Genomic DNA, 21,102 nt, shown 5'->3' with positions numbered 1-21,102 from the left:
AAACTGGGAAAAAATCTTGTGCAAGGTAAGGAAAAATATTAATGAAATATCATTTGGTAACTGCTTGGAAAAGATCGGTTTTAAATTTACCTTCCACTGTCAAATAGAAGAGTTGGTAAATACAGTGAATGAGATCAGAAATATATAATGCTGCTAACATAATACTAACTAAATTTAATAATAACAGCTAACATTTATTGAATGCTTATTAGGTCTCATACTCTGTTCTCATAAAGGTATTACCTTTTTTAAGTATCACAACAATCATATAAGGTAGGTATTATTATTACCTCTTTTTATAAATGAGGAAGCAGAGGCAGTGAGAAAATATTTCATTTTGTATGCTGTCATTATGAATGGTAGACTATTCTATTGATTAATTTGATTTCCTGTGAGATTCTATATATTTACACTAAATGCACATTTCTGGTATAGAATGTAGCTCTAAAACAATTTGAACCCTTTCCCCTAAGCTTCCTGACTGGCATTCCCAGATGTGCTCTTGGTGTGTGGCAGCTGGAAGGAGGTACATATTGAAATAGAAGTTTGGACTAGCAATGACATGTACTGCAATCACTTCTGCCAGATGCAGTGGAATTTTCATTATGATGTAAATGTTTCTGTGATCAGTTGCTTACAGATCTTCCCAGTAGTGTTTAGAAAAAATGTTAATTCCCACAATTCATCCAACCTGAAGTGAGTGGGCTATTATATTTAGTACATTTCCTCTGATGATTTGGAAACATAAATTGTGTTCTCTTATATTTTTTCAATAGCTATTTCCATCTTTTGGCGATTTCAGGAAGGGCTGAAAATAAATAATATCTAGGGGCCTCTAAGAATTGTAAACAGACTACTAATCAATAAAGGTAATCTCCTCAAATAATTGGTTTCTGCTATTCCACCTGAATATCTCTCAAATTAACAAATGACATGGACCATATGGCCTGTCTGCCACAAATTGGTGTTTGTAAAGAGTGAAATTATCTGAGCTAATATACCAATAAAGCAGCATTTCTGACAATCTGTATCTTCAGGTTCATGAAAGCTGATGCATAAATATGTCAAAAAATGTTCAATAGTGTTAAAAGGAAAACAAAAAGTTTTTGATGTCCATACCGTAATTCACAATGAATTCTAGTTTTCCAGGTTATACATCCTGTAGTGGATGACTCTTCAGTGGGGGGTCATTGTATATAAGGCAATATAATTCCACTTTCCCTGTTAATACGGCTGACTTTGCTAGAATTGAAGGCTTGCCCAGGACTTTGAGCTTCACTGGATCTGAAATCCTAGACTTAGCCTATAAACATTAGGATTATATAACTCTCCTCAGTTCTAGACTACCATATTCTTAATCTTCTTGAACTGATATACCTAACCACAGGTACTTATAGTGCCCAGTCTAAAGCCAAAGACAAAATGCCAAATAGTGGAGCTCATGTCTTTCAAGTGTCAAAGCTCCCTAAGACTTAATCTGATCCTACAATAATTAGCAAGTGGAATGAAGCTTAAAAGCACTAGCTCTAGGGTAGAATGCTTGGCTTCAAATCCTGGCTCTGCTATTTATCAGGTGAGTAACTTTGAGAAACTTACTAATTCTCTCTTTGCCTCAGTTTCCCACAATAAAATGGGTATAATAATAGTATTGACCTCATAGGATTATTATAAAGAATACATGAATTAATACGCACAAAACACATATGTTTTGTTCCTAGTAGGAGCCCAATATATATATGAACTATTATCATTAATAAAATACCAACACACAATTTTTTTTTAAAGGAACAAGGTAACAGACATATTGCCAAGCAAGTTCAACAGGGCATGGATTACTAGACCACAATAATGAAAGCAATAACAGAAATTACAGATCATTAAGCTGGGATAAAATGAAAGAGTAAAACTGTAGAAAACTATGAGAAGGAATATCAATTTTCTTTTCAAGATGATAAAATTAATATATGTGCTTATCTTCTCTCCTCAAAATATTCCTGAAATGTCAGAAAGACTGGAGAACTATAACAACACTAAAGTTGGGGAAAGAATCATTAGTATAGCAACGATTCTGAAGAATATCTGTAAAACAGAATGAATGGAATCGTATTAAGGAATAAATTAAAACGATGGACTGCATAGCAGTAGGCTGCAGAAAAAAAGGACACCATTTTTCCTAAAGGAACATAAGTCACCAAGATTATGGCTGGCAGATACAGAGGAAGGAAGTGACCTTCAGTACAGTAATAATGATGATTAATTCAAGTACTATATTTGGAAGAGATATTTGAGAAGATGCATCCGTAACACAAAAATAGGATGCTATTATGAAAGAAATAGATGGAAGAAGGATGGAAGGGAGGAAGGAAGGAAGGCATAAAGAATAACAGAGTTCTTGTAAAACAAAACTATAAACACCAATTAAAAATTTTATAGAAGACTGGGAGAGCAAATGAAGATCTACAAACATAAGAAAGCAAAGACAGAAAAAAATCATAGGACATAACTGAAAGTGGTATAAAGGATCAGTCATGCAGGTCCACTATCATTCTTAAAGGAGATAAAAAGACAGTGAGAGAATAAAGAAAAATTGAGAAAAGCAAAGGCAGGAAAGAGGAGAGAGGGAAGACTAGTTGAATGATGAGTTTTCCTAGTAAAAGGGTCTAATGAATACCAAGTAGATTGAATGATATAAAATATTCTCACAGTCAGATTTTATTTCATAAATTTCAAATTAGCAAAGAAATGGGAACCATAAAATAACTCTGAGAGAATGAACATGGTAGTCACAAAATATGACATTAGACTTCTTTTTTTTTTTTTTTTTGACATTGGACTTCTCATGAGAAAAACTGAGAGTCCAGATGATGGGGTAATGTAGGAAACATTGAGGTAAGGGGTTCAAAGATTGGCAACATTATATTACCTTGAAAGTATTCTCTTAGCCTGAGAGTCCATGATCCAAAGATTCCAAATAAAGTATTAGCAGTGAACAACATTGTTACTTGGACAAAGTTTTTAATATTCAAAGATTTCTGGGCTAGAAAGGTCCCCATATTCCTTTAAAACTGTCTTTCCCCAAGACGTACCCAAAGACATGAGCTGTTACCCACTTATCAAAATAGCAAGGTACTCAACTCTGTCAGTTAACAACCAGACCGGCATTGTTAACTCATTAATAGGGATATAAAATAGAAAACTTACTAGAAAGTCATTCAAAAATAAAATAGATTTTTAAAAGCTTATATTAGTTGATTCAGTGATCCCACTCTGAAATCCTTCCTATGTAACATCCAGGAATATTTGCTACTACTTATAAACAGATACAATGAATCTTGGCATTGTTTACATTAGGAAAATACAGAACAAAATAACATAACATAATAACATAAGTAAATACCCCCATATTAATGTGAATGGGCAAGTATATAAAGATGCATAAATCCAATAACATATTGGATTTAACATAAGCTATAGTTACAGTAAAAATATGTAGAAAATAAAAATTAAGATCACAAGCTCTATAAAAAAAAAAACAACCAAAATTAGAATGCTTAATAGCAAAAATTGTAGGATGCATCTAACATGGAATAAAGACATAAATGTATAGACCTGAAAATAATTAAGCATACAAGTCAAATTTAAAGAAGTGAATAATAAAAAAAATCAGCATTAAATGATTTAGAAAACATGGAAATGGATAAATTAATTCAAAAATTTATTCATCTCATGAGACCTAAAAGTATAATATGCATAATAGGAGCACCTGCATGGCTCAGTTGGTTAAGCACCTGTCTTTGGCTCAGGTCATGTCACGATCCTGAGGTCCCAGGATCAAGCCCTGCATTGGGTTCCTTGCTCAGCAGGGAGTCTGCTTCTCCTTCTGCTCCTTACCCTGCTTGTGCTCTCTCTCTCTCTCAAATAAATAAATATTTTTAAAAAGTGTAATATGTATAATAAAAATTATAAATAAGAGTCTATGAGCATATAAATAATACTCAGTCATTACTGTCAGATAATGAATTTTAAATGTCTGACAATGATTTCCCCAAAATAAAAAATCATTAAAATTTACTCAAAATATATATAATTTTCAGTAGAACAAACAGCAAAGCAGAAAACTGAAAAGTTATTAACCAAATAACTTCTCTAAAAAATTCCCTGAAGTCAGATGATTTTACGATCAAGCCTGTAAATTTTCAGTGTATCTGTTGTATTAATTTTCCCTCAGCATAAGTAAAGATGAAATATTAGCTAATTCATTTGATGAAACTGATACAGTCCCATTAATTTAAAAAACTGAAAAAGATAGCTTTTATAGGAAAAGTATAGATTGAGCGTAACTTAATCGCTCCTGAACATAGATGCAAAAATGCTACTATAGCTCTTCTAGCTACAGAGATGAAGTACTTGCCCCTCTGGTGCCTGCAAGTCACTCCAAGCTCTGAGAAAGGAGGTAGAAAAACTGTGAGAACCACTACACAAGGGAAGTGCCTAAATATCAATTTAAATTAACAACAGAATTAAGTGACTTGATCTAAACCAAAGCAGTTTATCTACTTTAGATATGCTGAGTAATAAAAGCCCATGAAAGAGGGAAGTAAATGTACTGTCTACTTGACTATACTCTAGATCCAGGGCTGATATTTCCTTTATATATACATGTGGGGTTTCCAAAAGTTTCAAATTTAAAACTTACCCATAGTTTACCCCCTTGTCATTTGACAGATGAGGAAAGTGAGGTTTAGTGACTTTCAGTACTTACCTCAAATCTTAAGAGGTTTAGAAGAAATTAAAAGAGTATACCCATACCAGGGGAGCCTGGGTGGCTCAGTCAGGTAAACTCCTGGTGTTGGCGCAGGTCATGATCTCAGAGTCCTCAGGTCAAGCCCTGTGTGGAGTCTCATGTTGAGCTTTGTGTGGAGCCCTGCATGGGGCTCCCATCTCAGCAGGCAGTCTGCTTGAGATCCTCTCCCTCTGTTCCTCCTGTTATGTGCACATGCCCGCACCCACAATCTCTCTCAAATAAATAAATCTTTTTTTTAAGTATACCTACACCAAAGAATTTATATTTGTGTCCTTTTGCTTTTCTTAGTAGCCTCCTCCTAATTTACCAGTTTATGAGAAATCATTTAACGTTGTGTTTCATGTAAAACAACCCCAGTGAGTAGATTATATTTTGTTATATGATACAAAGCAAATTTTAGAGAAACACATAGCTTTTACCTTCTTATTGTTTCTGGAATAGAAAGACAATGGGGTCCTTCAGGCCAGCCGAAGAGACTGAACCAGGTCTGAGCAGCATTTACAACCTTCTCAAAGAAGTCATATGCCTTTGTTCCTTCTTCAGGAGAAAAGCATTGCTCATTTTTCTCCTCCTTTTCCATAGATCTATCATTGTGTTTCTTTGACGTTTTACTTTTGCGTGAGTTCAACCTTTCATGTATTATTTCAATTCCTAAAATTCACATTTGTTTGTAAAAAAGGGTTACATCACCATAGAGTAAAATATCCTGTCAGCTATTGCTATTTATATGCAGACAAATAAAGCTCATTTTACAAATTATGCTATGCTCTCAAAGAAATTCTGAGTCAATTTACTGTATCTTAAAAACAAGAAAATAGATTTATTTTCAATACCTAACAGAAATACTTTAAAAATAGATGAATTTCAATAAAGAAAACCATTAAATTTTCTCTTGCCATAATGGTATGTGAAAACATTCCCCAAAATGGAATGTTTCATTTTCAATTTCACATGTAAAATATTTTCACCATTCTTCAATTCTACCCAATAGACAGAATTAAACCTTAGATGGAAAACTTATAGAAACAAAATATTGGTTTCATATTCAAAATGACTCTTTATCCAAGTGAAGCACTTTAATAAAACAAAACGTTTCAAGGTAGAGAGATTTTTCAAGAATACAAAATGATTTTATATTCTTTTCACAAATATCTATGTGATGGCACAAGCACACAGTCATTTAAAAACCTCACAATATTTAATTTGGTTTGGTCCATTCAATAAACAGGAAAATTTTCAATATTACCCATATCCAGAGAAAGGAATATTTGAAGAGTTAATTTCAATTGATAATATCAAATTTGTATCTTTATCTATTTATCTGTGCTCAATCTCTTTCTAAGTTAGGTAATACTGTCTCTAGCTAAATAATTGGCAGACAAACCCATAGTCTGGCCGTTCCCAAACTGTACAGAGGGACCTGGGATGTCAGCAAATTTAGAGGGGCTCTACAGGGTATTATTTAACATTATAGTTAAATATCACTACTGCATATATTGGATATCACATGAATTACTACTCTTAGGTTTTTCAACCAAACCATTTAATAAAGGGAATAGCTTGGCACATCTTTTGACCTCAGGGAAAGGTACTGAGAACAGTATACTGTGAACAAAACACATTAGAGAATCGCTGATCCACATCATTGGAGAGAGCTCCCAAAGCAGATGACCCACTTTTTTCATGGATTTCTTCTTACCTGAAAAAGCCTAAGTTTTCAGTTCAGTAATATTAAACAGATCATGTTATGAACTGGGTTTGCTCAGTACATTATATATTTGCCACATACCAACAGATAATCTTCTCTCTGCAGGCTCAGCATCATTAAATTTAGTAGGAGCAGGAGAGGATAAACCGACTTCTTGGTAGGGAAGCAAAACACTGTCTCTCCTCTTCACAGAACTCACAGAACTGTCATCCTTATCTACAAAATGATATGTTGGAACATAGTAAGTCAACAAGCATTGTGAATTCACTCTCAAATTATTGAACCTGAATTTCATAAGTTTATATATAATATGCATATTATATGCAATAAATATGTATATATATGCACAGACATATACATACATAGAGTAAAAAATTTTTTAAAGTCTAAATGTCCATTATACCTCAAATAAGATGTCAAGGAAAAGACCATAAAAGCTGATATGGTTTTCTGAATTGAATTAATTTTATTTAACAAGGAAATTATTGTGGCATATCAAAATTTTCAGAGAATGAACAATGCTCACATTTAAGATAAATAAATATATGGAAACCATTAAATGTTTTTACACCAAAATTTTTGGAATTATTATATATGGTGCTCAAAATTAAATACAAGAAGAGCATCACTAATGAAAGTAGTTTCTTCCTTGTTAATTTTTTGAAATGAAATCACTGTTTAAGATTATCAGTTGCCACCATTTTGCATAGCTTTCAATATTTATTCCAATTAGAGTTGCTGTATATACACTAGAATTTGCCACCATGGTAATCTGAACTCAACCAAAGGCAATGTTAAGAAAAGGCATTATATGTGAAGTAAGGCCAGATTATCTATCTATCTATCTATCTATCTATCTATCTATCTATCTATCTATCTATCATCTATCATCTATCTATCTATCATCTATCTTTCTATGTATTCACATATGTATATATAAGTTTATACATATATATGCATAATGTAATTCTGTCAGAAAAGCATGGCCTTTGCATTTATAAATTTCTGATTTTAAATCTTGGCACTACAATTCCTGAGCTATTAAACCATGGGTATGTTATACAAGTTCTCTGAAACATGTTTTTATCCATAAAATAGAAACCAAAGCTTCTGAGCTCATAAATTTGTTGTGAGGGTTACTTTACAGGCAATAACACAGAGAGGTAAGCTGGCTTATACTAAGTTCCTTTCATTTTTTTTCAATACAAAAACAATCAGAATTTTCCAGGGAATCTGTGCCAAACAGGTCTGCATATCTCTGCAATGCTATGCCACTACAGACTTCATAAAAATGAGCCTTAGGAAATTCAATGATAGAATAATTCATCATGGATGTATTAGGCATTATCTTTTCAACTTACCACCAAATGATAAAAAGTTCCTAGTGGGAGACAAACCCACATCTGTACTCTTCAAAAGTTAATTATTCATATAGTAGTTTTTATTCAACATATTAGCTGTAATAAGTAAATCATACTGCTTTACTTTATGATATATTTAATGTGTTTTAAGATTTCACCTTTACTGAACATATCATAATCTAGAGCACGGTAGCTAAATGTGTAGGTTCCGAGGCTGTTCTTTGGTTAGAATTCCCTGGGGCAAACTGCTCAAACTCTATATGACTCAGTTTCTTAATCTGTAAAGTGAAATTAGTAAGAGTATCGAACTCAGTTGTTGGAAGGATTAAATGAAATAACAAATATAAGCCACTCAACAGAGCACCATGTGCCTGGGGAGCATTAAATATATATTATAAATTATTATTGTACATATTTTTAAAGATATTTTAGAATATTTAAAAATAATGTCTTTCTATAATAATATTTACTGAAATGGATGCATTATTTTTAATCCACAGATTTCATACCCAGTCATCATATAAGCACTAAGACTCTATTCATTTTTTCCTTTTAAAGAAATAGCAATATTTTATACAGTAACTCCTCATTACTTTTTGGAGTATATTATGAAAAATATGAGTGTTAAACCAATAATAACAGCAGTTATGATAGCAATAATAATGAAATGATGATAGTAGTAATAGTAATAATTTCCAAGTATTTACTCCAGGAGTCCTCACAAAAGTCTTTGAAATATTGTTAGTATCCTATTATTCTCCTACCATGCACATTTTGTTAAATAACAGATGTTTGCGGATCTAAGAGTTAACAATAAAAGCCTATGGCAAAATGGTAAGATTAAAACACAAAATAGAATTTCCACCCATGTTCTGTAATACTTCATCCACTGCTCTTTCCATTATGTTGCATTATCTGAAATCTGGCCCCCGGTATTAGAAGAATATAAAAATATTACATCAGAATTGATCAGAAAATCTTTAAAATTTTGAGAATGTGCTTAAATTTTGTAATATATATGTGCTCAGAAGGAACAGTCAGAGAGGCGAGAAGAACCCCAGGGAAGTATGGTATGTGGAAGTCCAGAGAGAGTTTGAAGAGGGGTTGGGGGTGGGATTGGTCAACAGTGTAAACTGCTGGTCAGTAGTGGAATAACAGCAGTGTAATGGAAGAATGCTCTGCCTCACGCCTGACATGTCCTTCCTGTTAAAGGAACCTAAGTTATTCTTTTTAAAAAAAAAAAATTATTTATTTATTCATGAGAGAACACACACACAGAGAGAGAGGCAGAGACATAGGCAGGGGGAGAAGCAGGTTCCCCATGAGGAGCCCCATGTGGGACTTGATCCCAGATCCTGGGATCATGACCTGAGCCTAAGGCAGCTGCCCAACCCCTGAGCCACCCAGGCATCCCTGAACCTAAGGTATTCTAAATATTTAGTTTCCCTTGCGATTTTTCTCCGTCTGGGAAACCAAATGGTTTATCTGATTGCTAAATTTGCAAAGATTAAATCGGGAATGCAAGGCCTGGATTCACCTTTTTTTTTCTCTTTGGGAACTAGCCTATCCACTGAAAGGATATAGTCCCCTCTCTCTTCCTTGTTGTTATCCTAGCCGGGCCCCCAAAGCAGCTAAGAGGGAGGCATAATTCAAAGGGCAAGAGTGAGCAAGGTCCCTGGATGAAGGGACCCAGATAAAGGAATGGCCTAAATCAGGAGTCAGTCTTGCCTCTCAGCTTTGTGACAGACAATTGTGACAGACAATGGTTTCCGATGCCTGCTTGGCATTTGGAAGTTTGGAGTGTTCTTGCCTGATTGTCTCTATTTCTTCTGCAAAGTCAGAGAAAAGGTCATGCCCTGAGACTGAGGCAGAACAGGGCTGAACAGGTTTCACAGCAGTGGTAAACATTTGAAGAAGCAAGTGGAAAATAGGAGAAAACTAGTTACAAACACAGAAAAGATCTCCAATTCAGCCCTGAAACATAAGGCCTTGACAATCTACACAGATGGAATGTTTTACCACTCCTCATCTTTCCTCCTCCCCTGAGATTTACTCCATCAATCATTTGTCTCTGTGTCTTGCATTTCAAATTTCTCAGCTTAGCAGCTTCACTTCTATTGTTCTCAGTCCCTCACCATTTCCCTGGTAGCAACTCCCACTGGCGTAGTAACCACTCTCTTGCCCATTTTAATTCAGCTCTCGTCTCAACAAGCGTTCCCTTTCTAAATCAGTGATACTCAGAAATCACAGAAGGTTCCCATCATTACAGAATAAAGGGTGCCCTGGCCCCTTGATTGCCTGCCTTATGTCGCCCATAAGACCTGCCATGCTTTTGCTCTATTATCCTTTGCCGAGATTGTGCTGTTTAGGACCATTTGTCAAACTCTACACAGATGTCCTCTCTTCTCTAAAGTTATCCCAGACCCCAAACATCAATGTTAGCCTCTATACCACACCCACATTTCCAACACTACAATTGGCTCTTACTTCAAACACCTTTGTATTTATTTATTTGTATCTTTTACTAGATTTTCAACTTTTGCAATTAAGAGACACTGCCATATTCTACTCTCAGTGATAACTGCAGCTCTTAGAAATGGCAGGAGTTTGATAAATATTAGTTAATTTTAAAGTCACTTTACTTCTAGGTGTCAACTGTGGATAACAAGAACATATACAGTAAGACTAGGAGACAATAGTTATATATCTAACTTACCATCCTTTAAAATAATTGTTTGCTTATCAAGATGAGTTGCCATATATGGGTAAATAGTAAGAAGACAGTTTTCTGCTGTTGCAGTAACTGGAAGCGAAAACCTAAAAGTGAAAACATTGCATTTCAATAAAATAAAATTGTCAGATGCAGTAAATACAATGAAATATTTTCCAAGTACCCTGGATGGCTTAAATGATTAAGACATGAATTATTCATCATTTTCAAATTGTCTACCTACTTTGTTTTTCTTAACCACCTACTGTATCTACTTTAATGGTTTAGGAATATTTACTTTTAAAGCTTTTAACAGAGATGGTAAATTTCACTGTCAAGTATGCTCTAGAACACAGCTTGTAATTAAACAGGTTCTCAAACAGATTCAGGAAATTTTAGAATTGAAGAACTTCAGAGTTAATTTACTCACCTTCTTCTTTTCTAGAATCCCTGAAAAATGCTATCTAGCCTCAGAGGACACTACTAGGGAGACACTACCATGGTGACACTCAGACAACCTATTTCATATCTGGAGAGCTATACCCTCAGACATTTGGTTTCAGGGCAACAGAAAACAAAATCTATCATTGGACCCCATTACATTCCTTCAAATACTTAAAAACAATCATTGTATCATTTCTAGGCTTTCTCTTCTTTAAATTGAAAACATTTAGAACATTCAAGGTTTCTTTCAACTGCAAGGACTCCAAAAATTTCATGTATCATCTACCTTCTTGCGATGATCTTTTGTGTTTGTCCTTTAAATGCATCTGAGAACTGAATGCAATACTACAGAAGTTATTCAGCCAGTAAAGTATTAATACATTCCACAACCGGCATACTATTAACTATTTTATAAGAGTATTGTAAACTTTCTTACTAATAAGAGCCACAAAACATTCTAAGGTTATATTGGGCCTGGCCAATTTATGTGACAATTCTGTCCTAGTCCAACTTTTTTTTTTTAAAGTAGTCTCCACGCCCAACATGGGGATTGAACTCAAAACCCTGAGATTACAAATCATATACTCTATTGATGGAGCCAGTCAGACGCCCCCAACTGATCTTTTAATAGAAGTACTATATTTTATATCTATACCACTGTTATACTGGATTATTGGTTTGACTTTTGCATATAGTATTTATCAAGATAATTCTACTCATGAATCAGCTATGTATCATATTAGCCCTTCTCTGTAGCTTATGGTCACTGAAAAGGTGAAATGATAAAATCTGTGTTATAATCTAAGTTGATACAAATAAAATACAGGGTAGGATGAGACTAAGAAAAACTTTGTAGCTAAAATACATTGAGCTGTCAGGGACATTAAAATAAACATGTTATATGTAAATGAATTGATTTTCACCTCAGTTCTGCATATTTTCTCATAAGGAATGCATTCTGTTTTTCTTTACCAACTAATGTGCATTAAAATACTATGCAAACTATACATATTCAACATTGTCTTGTTTGACCAACCCTAATCATCTATTCCATCATCCTAAACACGTTTAAACACATGTTAGATTGCCCTAGTCAGGATTAAATTATATTTCTATACTGTAATTCTTTTTAAAATGTCCTTTAGGATGTCCTTTTTAGGATGGATGTCCTTTTTAAAATGAAATTTAAAATTCCTTGATAGTATGAATCATTATTTCTACATATTATGTATTTATGCTATGTTATCAAGATTCCATTAACTGACCAACTCTGTTTAATATTTTTCAGATTAAATAACATAGCTTATCTATAGATACCATCATCATTGTTATCTTAGAAGCAAACATGCTTTTTTGCTTTAACCGTGATTAAAGGAAGAGAAAAAATAGAAAGGGAAAAAAGACTACTCCAGTAAATCCTGGCAAATGCTGGTTGGTCCTTATCCCCAAGAATGTAATATCTTTGTGCCGGGCTCGCATCCTCTGGGTGGACATGGTGGGGTAACTGTCACCTTCAAGAACCAATGTTGGATTGCCAGAGCTGCTGAAAGCTTCAATTGCCTTGGGAGTTTATGATCCCGGGGGGAATGCTAGAGCCAATCCCTGTGTGGTGCGGGAGTTTAAAAGCCCAGGCTTTTTGCTTCAAATAGGACAAAAATTCTGTGGTATAACTTCATCTCCAGAGGATCCCATGGGATCAAGCTGAGGTTGGAACTCTGAATCTGATTTAAGTTTCATTTTATTTGGGATGACTGATTCCGTGTTCTGCTACCTTGTTTTTTCCTGGCAGTTCTTCCTTAAGAAAACCACACATCCCTGAATCTTCATCTAAAAGTTAGCTTGTGGACAGCTTTCCCCAAGGCAACAACCACATGAACACATGAAAGATGAAGTATCACTAGAAACAATTTAATATATATATATATATATATATTAAAGATTTTGTTTATTTATTCATGAGAGGCACAGAGAGAGAGAGAGGCAGAGACAGGCTGAGGGAGAAGCAGGCTCCCTGCTAGGAACCTGATGTGGGACTCAATCCCAGATCCTGGGATCATGCCCTGGGCCAAAGGCAGATGCTCAACCGCTGAGCCACCCAGGTGTCCCACTAGAAACAATTATAAAATGGTACAGAACCAAAGAAAATAAGGTTGAAATAAAATTCATTTAGGGAATGAAATGGGAATAAATATTCTAATTTTTCTCTTATAAAACTAGTTTGTTGCAGATATAACATTGATTTCAGATACTCCTCGGAGTAAAGAATAACCAGCATATACAAAATTCATTTGACTACATTCTTCTATAGAGCATCATGATATAGAAATTATACAACTTACACAGCATGGGAATGTGGGCACTTTATACGTTAATATCACTATTATTAAAAATACATTAAAACAGGAAAGAGACTTGCAGTCAATAATATTAATACTCTACATTTTAACAAATATATTTTTTTGTAAAACAGGGTACCTTATCAGAGAATAATGGTATTATTTATAGATGGTATTATTTATATATAGATCTTCTCTATATCAATGGTATTATTATGGTATTATTTATATATAGATATTCTCTATATCAATCCATTATAGCCAGGAACCGTTAGTGGTAGACAATTTACTCTAAAAATACTCAAAATTACAGTAATAGTAAAATGACTATAACATTGTACAGTAATAGTGAAGTGACACTGACACTATCCGTTTCAATTCCATTTGGAGATTTAAATAGCAACCTACAGGCACAAGTGATTTAGAAGAGTTCCAATGTGCAAAAATCAGGATGGACTGTTCCAATGCTCAAAAATCAGGATGGACATTCCTGGCCATGGAGTTGATATGATGTAGATGTTGGTGGTGATGGAAATAGACTTTAACTAATTGTGGCAGCTACTGTGCTGGGCATCTAAAATGCATTATTTCATTTACATAAATCTTTTCAACATTCTTTGAGGATGTATATTATTAACTTTCTCAGACTTTGGTTACAATAGCAAGATCCAGAAAAAGTCAACAATTGTTTAAAGTCACACAATCAGGAAAAAGAGAGACAAGTTCAAGTTCACCATACCTGAAACAAGGCTATGCTCTTGGCCACTGCATGAGAATGGTTAACTTCCAGATGTGCCTTGCTGCACATATACTCAAAGTTACCAGGTTAGGATAGAGTCATATATATGATGATGGATGTAAGCACTGACAAACAAAACATTTTTCACTACCTTCTTCTAGCAATCATCTCATTTAACAACATGCATTTTAATACTTTAATTTTTAATTGTAATACTTTAATACTTCTGGCTGCTCTAATAATGTTAAATTATGTAAGTTCCTATTAGAAGCTGGTTAGATAAAAGCCTTTTTTGGAAGCTATAGATATTCTCCTGGATTCTAAGGGAAAAGCATTTACAAAATCAACATAAACAAATTCTCTTGTTGGACACATGAAAATTCTTAGAGGTAGAAAGTCTGTAGTATGTATGGAAACAAAAGGTACTGCTGTACCCTAGGGAACAATGCAAGATGAGAGGATAAGGACAACTCTGACTGCTCTCTACCTCCCACCATTTTAGATATGATTGTCATGCACAAACTATGAATATTTTAGTATGATAAATCAATCAGTAAATACCATAACGTACAGAAAGTCAAACACGGAGTGTGTGTAATTCATTTTTATTCTTTGTCATTTGAGGTTCACCTGAAATTTCTCATTAATGATTTTTTCCCCTCCACCTCAACATTGTACATTTTCCCAAATTCACAGAAGAATTGAAAGACTATTAAAATAATCATATATGTACCCTTCACCCGGTTCAGTAATCACTATTTTGCCAGATTCATTTCTCTGTCTTCTATTAAAAATGTATTTTCTTAAAATGTGTGTGTACATAAATTTACTCCTAAAGATTCAGCCTGTATGCCCTAAGAACATTTTTCTATATAATCATAATCATATCACCACTATCATGAAATTTAACATTAGTTCAAGAATATTATCTAGTTTACAGTCCATATTAAAGAGTCCCAGTAATGTCAAAGTCCAAACTGAGATCAATGATTGAATTTACTTTCCTTTGAACCAGGACAATCTCCCAGTCTTGCGTGGTCCTTCATGGCATTGACGTTATATTTAAGAGTCAAGGCTAATTATCTGATATATTTTAATTGTCATCTCATGACTGGATAATGTTTTATTTCTGATTTAAATTTTTTTTCAGATGTGCTGTGGCACAGTTCTCATTTCATCCCACTAGGATACACAGCAGGTTAGTGTTCCTCCTTATTAGTGACACTGATTCTGGTCATTTGGTTATGATAGTATGCATCAGATGCCCTCCTTTTTTATACCAACATTTAAAATATATAATTTATATATCATGAAATCCATCTTTTTTAAGATGTACAATTCAGTAGTTCTTAATATTTTACAAAGTTGCATAACCATCAGCACTAATTTTAGAATATTTTCATTGCCTATAAATGAAACTCCATATATATATATGCAGTCACTCTCCATTTGCCTCTCTCCTCAGACCCTACAAATCGCTCATCTACTTTCTGTCTCTATAGATTTGCCTATTCTGGATATCTAATAATTGATTAGTCATTAGTAATCGCAATTAAGGGCAGGTAATAAGTAATGTGTGGATAAAATGTTAAGACCATGTAAACAAACATCTCTTCTTCATTAACCTTTCACCCAGTGCATAGAAAATATATACTACGTATTTCAGTTGTGCAAAACACAGTTATGTCAGTGGCTCCCAAGGCTGACAACTACCAAGCAGGGTCCCAAAACTGAAAAGTATGCTGTGAGAGTTTATGAAGGATTGGCTTTGATTCCTTAAATGTTTAGTGGAATTCACCAATGAAATCCTCCAGGACTGGACTTTTCTTTGTGGGAAGATTTTTAAAATAATTATTTGATATTTTTACTTGTTATAAGAATGTTTATATTATTTATTTCTTCTCCAGTCATTTTTGGTACTCTGTGTCTTTCTAGGAAATTATTAGTTTCATCTAAATCATCAACTCTGTTGGCATACAGATTATTCCGTTCTTTCTGCTTTAGTTGCATTTAATATGATGCCCTTTTCCAGCTTTTTAGGGGAAGGTTAGGCCACTGACATGAAATCTTTCATCTTGTTTAATCTAGGCACTTAAATCTATAAACTTCCCTCCAAACACTGCTTTAGCTGCATCCTTTAAATTTTGATATAGTGTGTTTTCATTTTCCTTTATCTCAAAATATTTTCTAACTTAAGATTTCTTCTTTGATCCATTAGTTCTGTAAGAATGTGTAGTGTAATTTTCACACATTTGTGAAATTCCCAAATTTCCTTTTGTTAATTTTTAATTTAATTTCATTATGTTGGAGATCACATTTTGCATATTTCAATATTTAAAACATAGAGACTTTTCTCATAGCCTAGTATATAATTATCCTAGAGAATGCTTCTTGTGCACTTGAAATAAAATGTTTTCTGTTCCTATTAAGTGGTATGTTCTATAGCTACTACTAAGATGCTTGGTTGACTGTTTTTCAAGCATTTCATATCCTTGTAGATTTTCTGTCTAAATATTCTCTCCATCATCAACACTGTGGTGTTAAAATCTCCAACTATTATTTTTGTATTATCTCTTTCTCCTTTCACATCTGTAGCTTTTCCTTCATAGTTAGGTGCATATGTTTTTGACTGTTATATAGTCCTGATGGATAGACAATTTTATCATTACAAAATGTCCATCTTAAAAAAAAGTCCATCTTATTCTTTAGCAACACTTTTTTGTTTTAAAGTCTACTTTCACTAATATTAGTATTACTATTCCACTTCTCTCAGTTGTTAACTGCATGGTATAAATTTTTCCATCCTTTCAATTTCAACTTATTCATATTTTTTAATCTAAAGAGTGTTTTTTGTAAACTACACAAGTTTTTTTTTTCACCAAGTCAGACAATTTCTGCCTTTTGATTGGATTGTTTAAATCTATTCACATATAGGATTAGTTTTTTTTTTTTATATCTTCCATTTTGTCTTCTGTGTGTTTCATGTCTCTTTTTTTAATCTCTTCTTTATTACCTTCTTCTGTATTAAGTGGATTCTTTCTATTGTATAGTGCTAATTCCTTAATAATTTTTAACTGTTATTTTTTAGTTAAAACTTCTTGGTGGCTCAGGATTACAAATATGCACCTCAATTTAGCATCTATTCCAGATTTATACTAACTTGATTCCAATACGCTATAAAATGTTGCTCCAATATATCTCCATTCCTTTCTTTTATTGTCACATATAGTTATATTTATATGTGTTACAAACCCAATAATTTAGTGTTGTAATTGTTTTACACAATCTTATGGCTTTTAAAAATGTTAAGAAAGAAAAAAATCTATTTAGTTTTTTACATCAGATTTCATTACCATTGCTGGTTCTCATTTTCTCTTCCTGTGGATTCAATTTATTATAAAGTGTTATTTCCTTACTCCAGTATAGCTTCACTTCTACTGCCCGTGGCAAAATCATTCACATGTTACTTTACTTACACACAAAACGGGTGGATATGTTTATTTAAATGTTTAATGCATACCATAGTTAGTACTTTTATATTAGTACTTTATATTAGTACTAATTAGTACTAATATTTATACTAGTACTAATATTAGTACTATATTAGTACTATATTAGTACTAATTAGTACTAATATTTATATTAGTACTTTTATATTAGGCTCAATCAATTGGACTTAATCTGGTACCAAAATGTATATTTATAACAGTAGATCATTTATGATGTTAGCAGAGAGAAGAATTTCTCTATTACAAGGAGATCAAGTATTATTTTGTTAATCATTAATAAAGTTACAGAGTTTTTATTTATTCATTTTTAATAGATCCAAACAGAATGAAAAGATTCTTGATGATAATATGATTCTCACTTAATTACTTTTCAATATTCTTCCTTGAGTGGAGGGAAAAGAAATAAAATTATAGCTGCTCTTCTGGACATTGCAATAATCCACAATATATGTTACATGCAGTCCAACAAGGCATTGTTATTTATGAACATAAATAATTCTAGGAAATATATGCTCTTAACCAATTTAATGACCTTAAGAAGATTTTAGGTTTTATCTTAATGTGCATAAATCCATGGAAGTGTGCTTCATATGTGAATGTATTCCAGTGATTTGTATCACAGCAAAGTAAGGTAGAGAACTCTTCTTTAGATACATGAGAGACCCATTGATAATTCATCAAGTCTAGAAACATATGTCCATTTAGCAATATTTTAAGTATATATCAATTCTTTTTACAAGAGTCATCTCATTTTTCGTCTGCCCAACAACCTGTAAATAATCCCATAATTGATGTAAACCATTTTTGAAATCTAAAAACCTCTCTTTAGGTCTATTCTCACAATTTTAAATTATTAACTTTGATTAATATAGTATTCAATACATTTTATTCTTAATTCAGGGTTCTTATGGGAAAATATATAGTGGCTAATACGTTTATGGGGTTTCCAGGAAAGAATTGTGACAAAAAGCAAAATTTACCATTTTTGTCTATGCATAAATATGTATACCATTAATGTATAGACAATGTTTGTTTTCATGAAGGTATATAAATTTATTATATTCCAAAAATACCCAGGAAAATTGTAAACTTTAATCAGAAATACAAATTGCTTTAACACAGTAAAGGGCACTACCTTCACCCCCAAAAGTAAAACTGCTAAATATGGTGGCATGCTTTATAACATGATTAATACACTAATGCCTAATAAAAATGAGTTGAAAAATTATTTCTAAGTGGGGTGAATCATTAATTGTTCTGCTGCTTGAATCATTATATACCTAATGGCTAATTCCAAAAAACATAGAGCCAAAGCTCTAGCTATTAGATACAATATATGGACTAGCATGTGCAACTTGATGAAACCAAACACTAACATTCTCTCCATGGTAACAAGAACTCATACAAAGCAAAAAGCTTATTTTCATTAAATTATTTTTCTTAGGGATCCCTGGGTGGCTCAGCGGTTTAGTGCCTGCCTTTGGCCCAGGGTGCAATCCTGGGGTCCCGGGATTGAGTCCCGCATCGGGCTCCCAGCATGGAGCCTGCTTCTCCCTCTGCCTGTGTCTCTGCCTCTCTCTCTCATAAATAAATAAATAAATAAATAAATAAATAAATAAATCTTTAAAAAATTTTTTTTCTTTTTTTTTTAAAGATTGAGAGAGAGAGAGAGAGAGAGAGAGAGAGAGAGAGAGAGGAAGGGTGGGCAGAAGGAAAGAATCTGAATGCAGAGCCTGTCGTGGGGGACATCCCACAACCCTGAGATCACAACGTAAGCTGGAATCAAGAGTTGGATGTTTAACTGACTGAGCCACCCAGGCATCTCTCATTAAATTATTTCTAGAATGCTGTAGTGCACTTTACTTTAGAAGACAATCGTGACCTAGCTAAAACACAAACCAGGTAGTTTTTACAGGTTAGTTTCATTTTATCTTTTAGATTTCAGGATACATATGTATTTTTAATGAAAATAACAAAAAATAAGATTCATCATCTGAAACATCTGGAATCAATTCTAAGGAAGAGTTTTATTGTTGTTGTTGTTGTTTTAATAAACAGTAACACTAAGATCAGAATTGGTCAGAATTGGAGTCATCAACTCTGTGTCATGATGGAACTTCCTATAATAGAATTTCTTGTGAAAAATCATTTCCCTAACTATCTGGCCAAAGGCCTGAAATTCAACTATAAAATATGTATTGTTAGTGGTTAGAGCAAAGCAATCCAGAATATTTGTAGATTATAAATTAGTATCTTAAACGTTAAATATTAACATCTAAGCAAGGGAACACTTATTAGAGATCAACTAGGATATGATGAAATGACCACAAGGGCTTGGGAAACCTAGTGATGATCTGGCATCACTTTCAGAGGAAATATGGTTGCAGAAGGAGCGGTCAGCTGTGGATTCCTGGTGACAGAGAAGTGGTTCCGAAAGGAAGGGAAAAGTAAATTAACCAGGAATTACAATGTAAAAAGTACAGCTGGTCCTTGACTTAGATGGTTCAACTTACGATTTTTAGATTTTGCGATGCTGCAAAAGCTATATGCTTTCAATAGAAAACATACTTCAAATTTTGGAATTTGATCTTTTCTCAGGCTAGTGACATGTGGGATGATCCTCCCACCTTGGTGCTGGCAGGGGCAGTGAGCCACAGCTCCCAGTCAGCCACCCCATCACAAGGGTAAACAACAGACACACTTAGAACCATTATGTTTTCCACTTTTAGTACAGCATTCAATAAATTACATGAGATATTCAATACTTTATAATAGGTTTTATGTTAGATAGCTTTGCCTAACTGTAGGCTAATGTAAGTGTTCTAAGCACGTTTAAGGTAGGCTAGGCTGAGCTATGATGTCTGGTAGGTTAGGTGTATTAAATACATTTTCAACTTATGATATTTTCAATTTACTGTGGTTTTATTGGGGCATAACCTCATCATAACTCGAGGAAGATCTGCACAGCATAAAACACTCTTACCTCATTAATATCCCAAAGTTAGATTATATCTTTCAGAATATTCCCATTGCATTTAAGTCCAGTGATAGGAAAAGACAAAAGGTTCATTTGAATTGTGTTGTTTTATTCCTTTCCAAAAAGAAATAAATGAAATTCATACAAAGTTATCTCCTCCATATCAATAACAGATGTAGCACAGTAAATCTACCAACAGGTTTCATAATTTATGAGAATAGTTCCCGATTTTTAGGACACAGACTCTTATAAAGCAGCATAGGGCATGCATTCACTGAAAAGTAATTGGCCTTGGGGTGCCTGTGTGGCTCAGCGGTTGAGTGGCTGCCTTTGGCTCAGGGCGTGATCCCGGGATCCAGGATTGAGTCCTGCACCAGGCTCCCTACAGGGAGCCTGCTTCTCACTCAGCCTGTGTCTCTGCCTCTCTCTCTGTGTGCCTCTCATGAATAAATAACTAAATCTTTAAAAAAAAAGTAATTGGCCTAACACATGTTTTAAAAAATGAACTTAACAG

General features: G+C 33.6%; 1 protein-coding gene across 1 annotated transcript in view; it reads right to left on the bottom strand.

The window, feature by feature from the left end:
- The window catches only part of CFAP47 (cilia and flagella associated protein 47), a 503,092-nt gene that overhangs the window by 325,268 nt on the left and 156,722 nt on the right, over positions 1–21,102 (bottom strand). Inside the window, exons 27-29 of the mRNA XM_072744557.1 lie at positions 10,590–10,690; positions 6,594–6,728; positions 5,224–5,455 (exon numbers count right to left, since the gene is read on the bottom strand). Of these exons, the coding sequence (XP_072600658.1) occupies positions 5,224–5,455; positions 6,594–6,728; positions 10,590–10,690 (468 nt within the window). The remainder of the gene's footprint in view (positions 1–5,223; positions 5,456–6,593; positions 6,729–10,589; positions 10,691–21,102) is intronic.

Source organism: Vulpes vulpes, chromosome X, assembly GCF_048418805.1.
Source record: "Vulpes vulpes isolate BD-2025 chromosome X, VulVul3, whole genome shotgun sequence".
Lineage (NCBI taxonomy): Eukaryota > Metazoa > Chordata > Mammalia > Carnivora > Canidae > Vulpes > Vulpes vulpes.
Note: the sequence above shows the minus strand (reverse complement) of the source record. Positions and strands in the feature narration are given on the sequence as shown.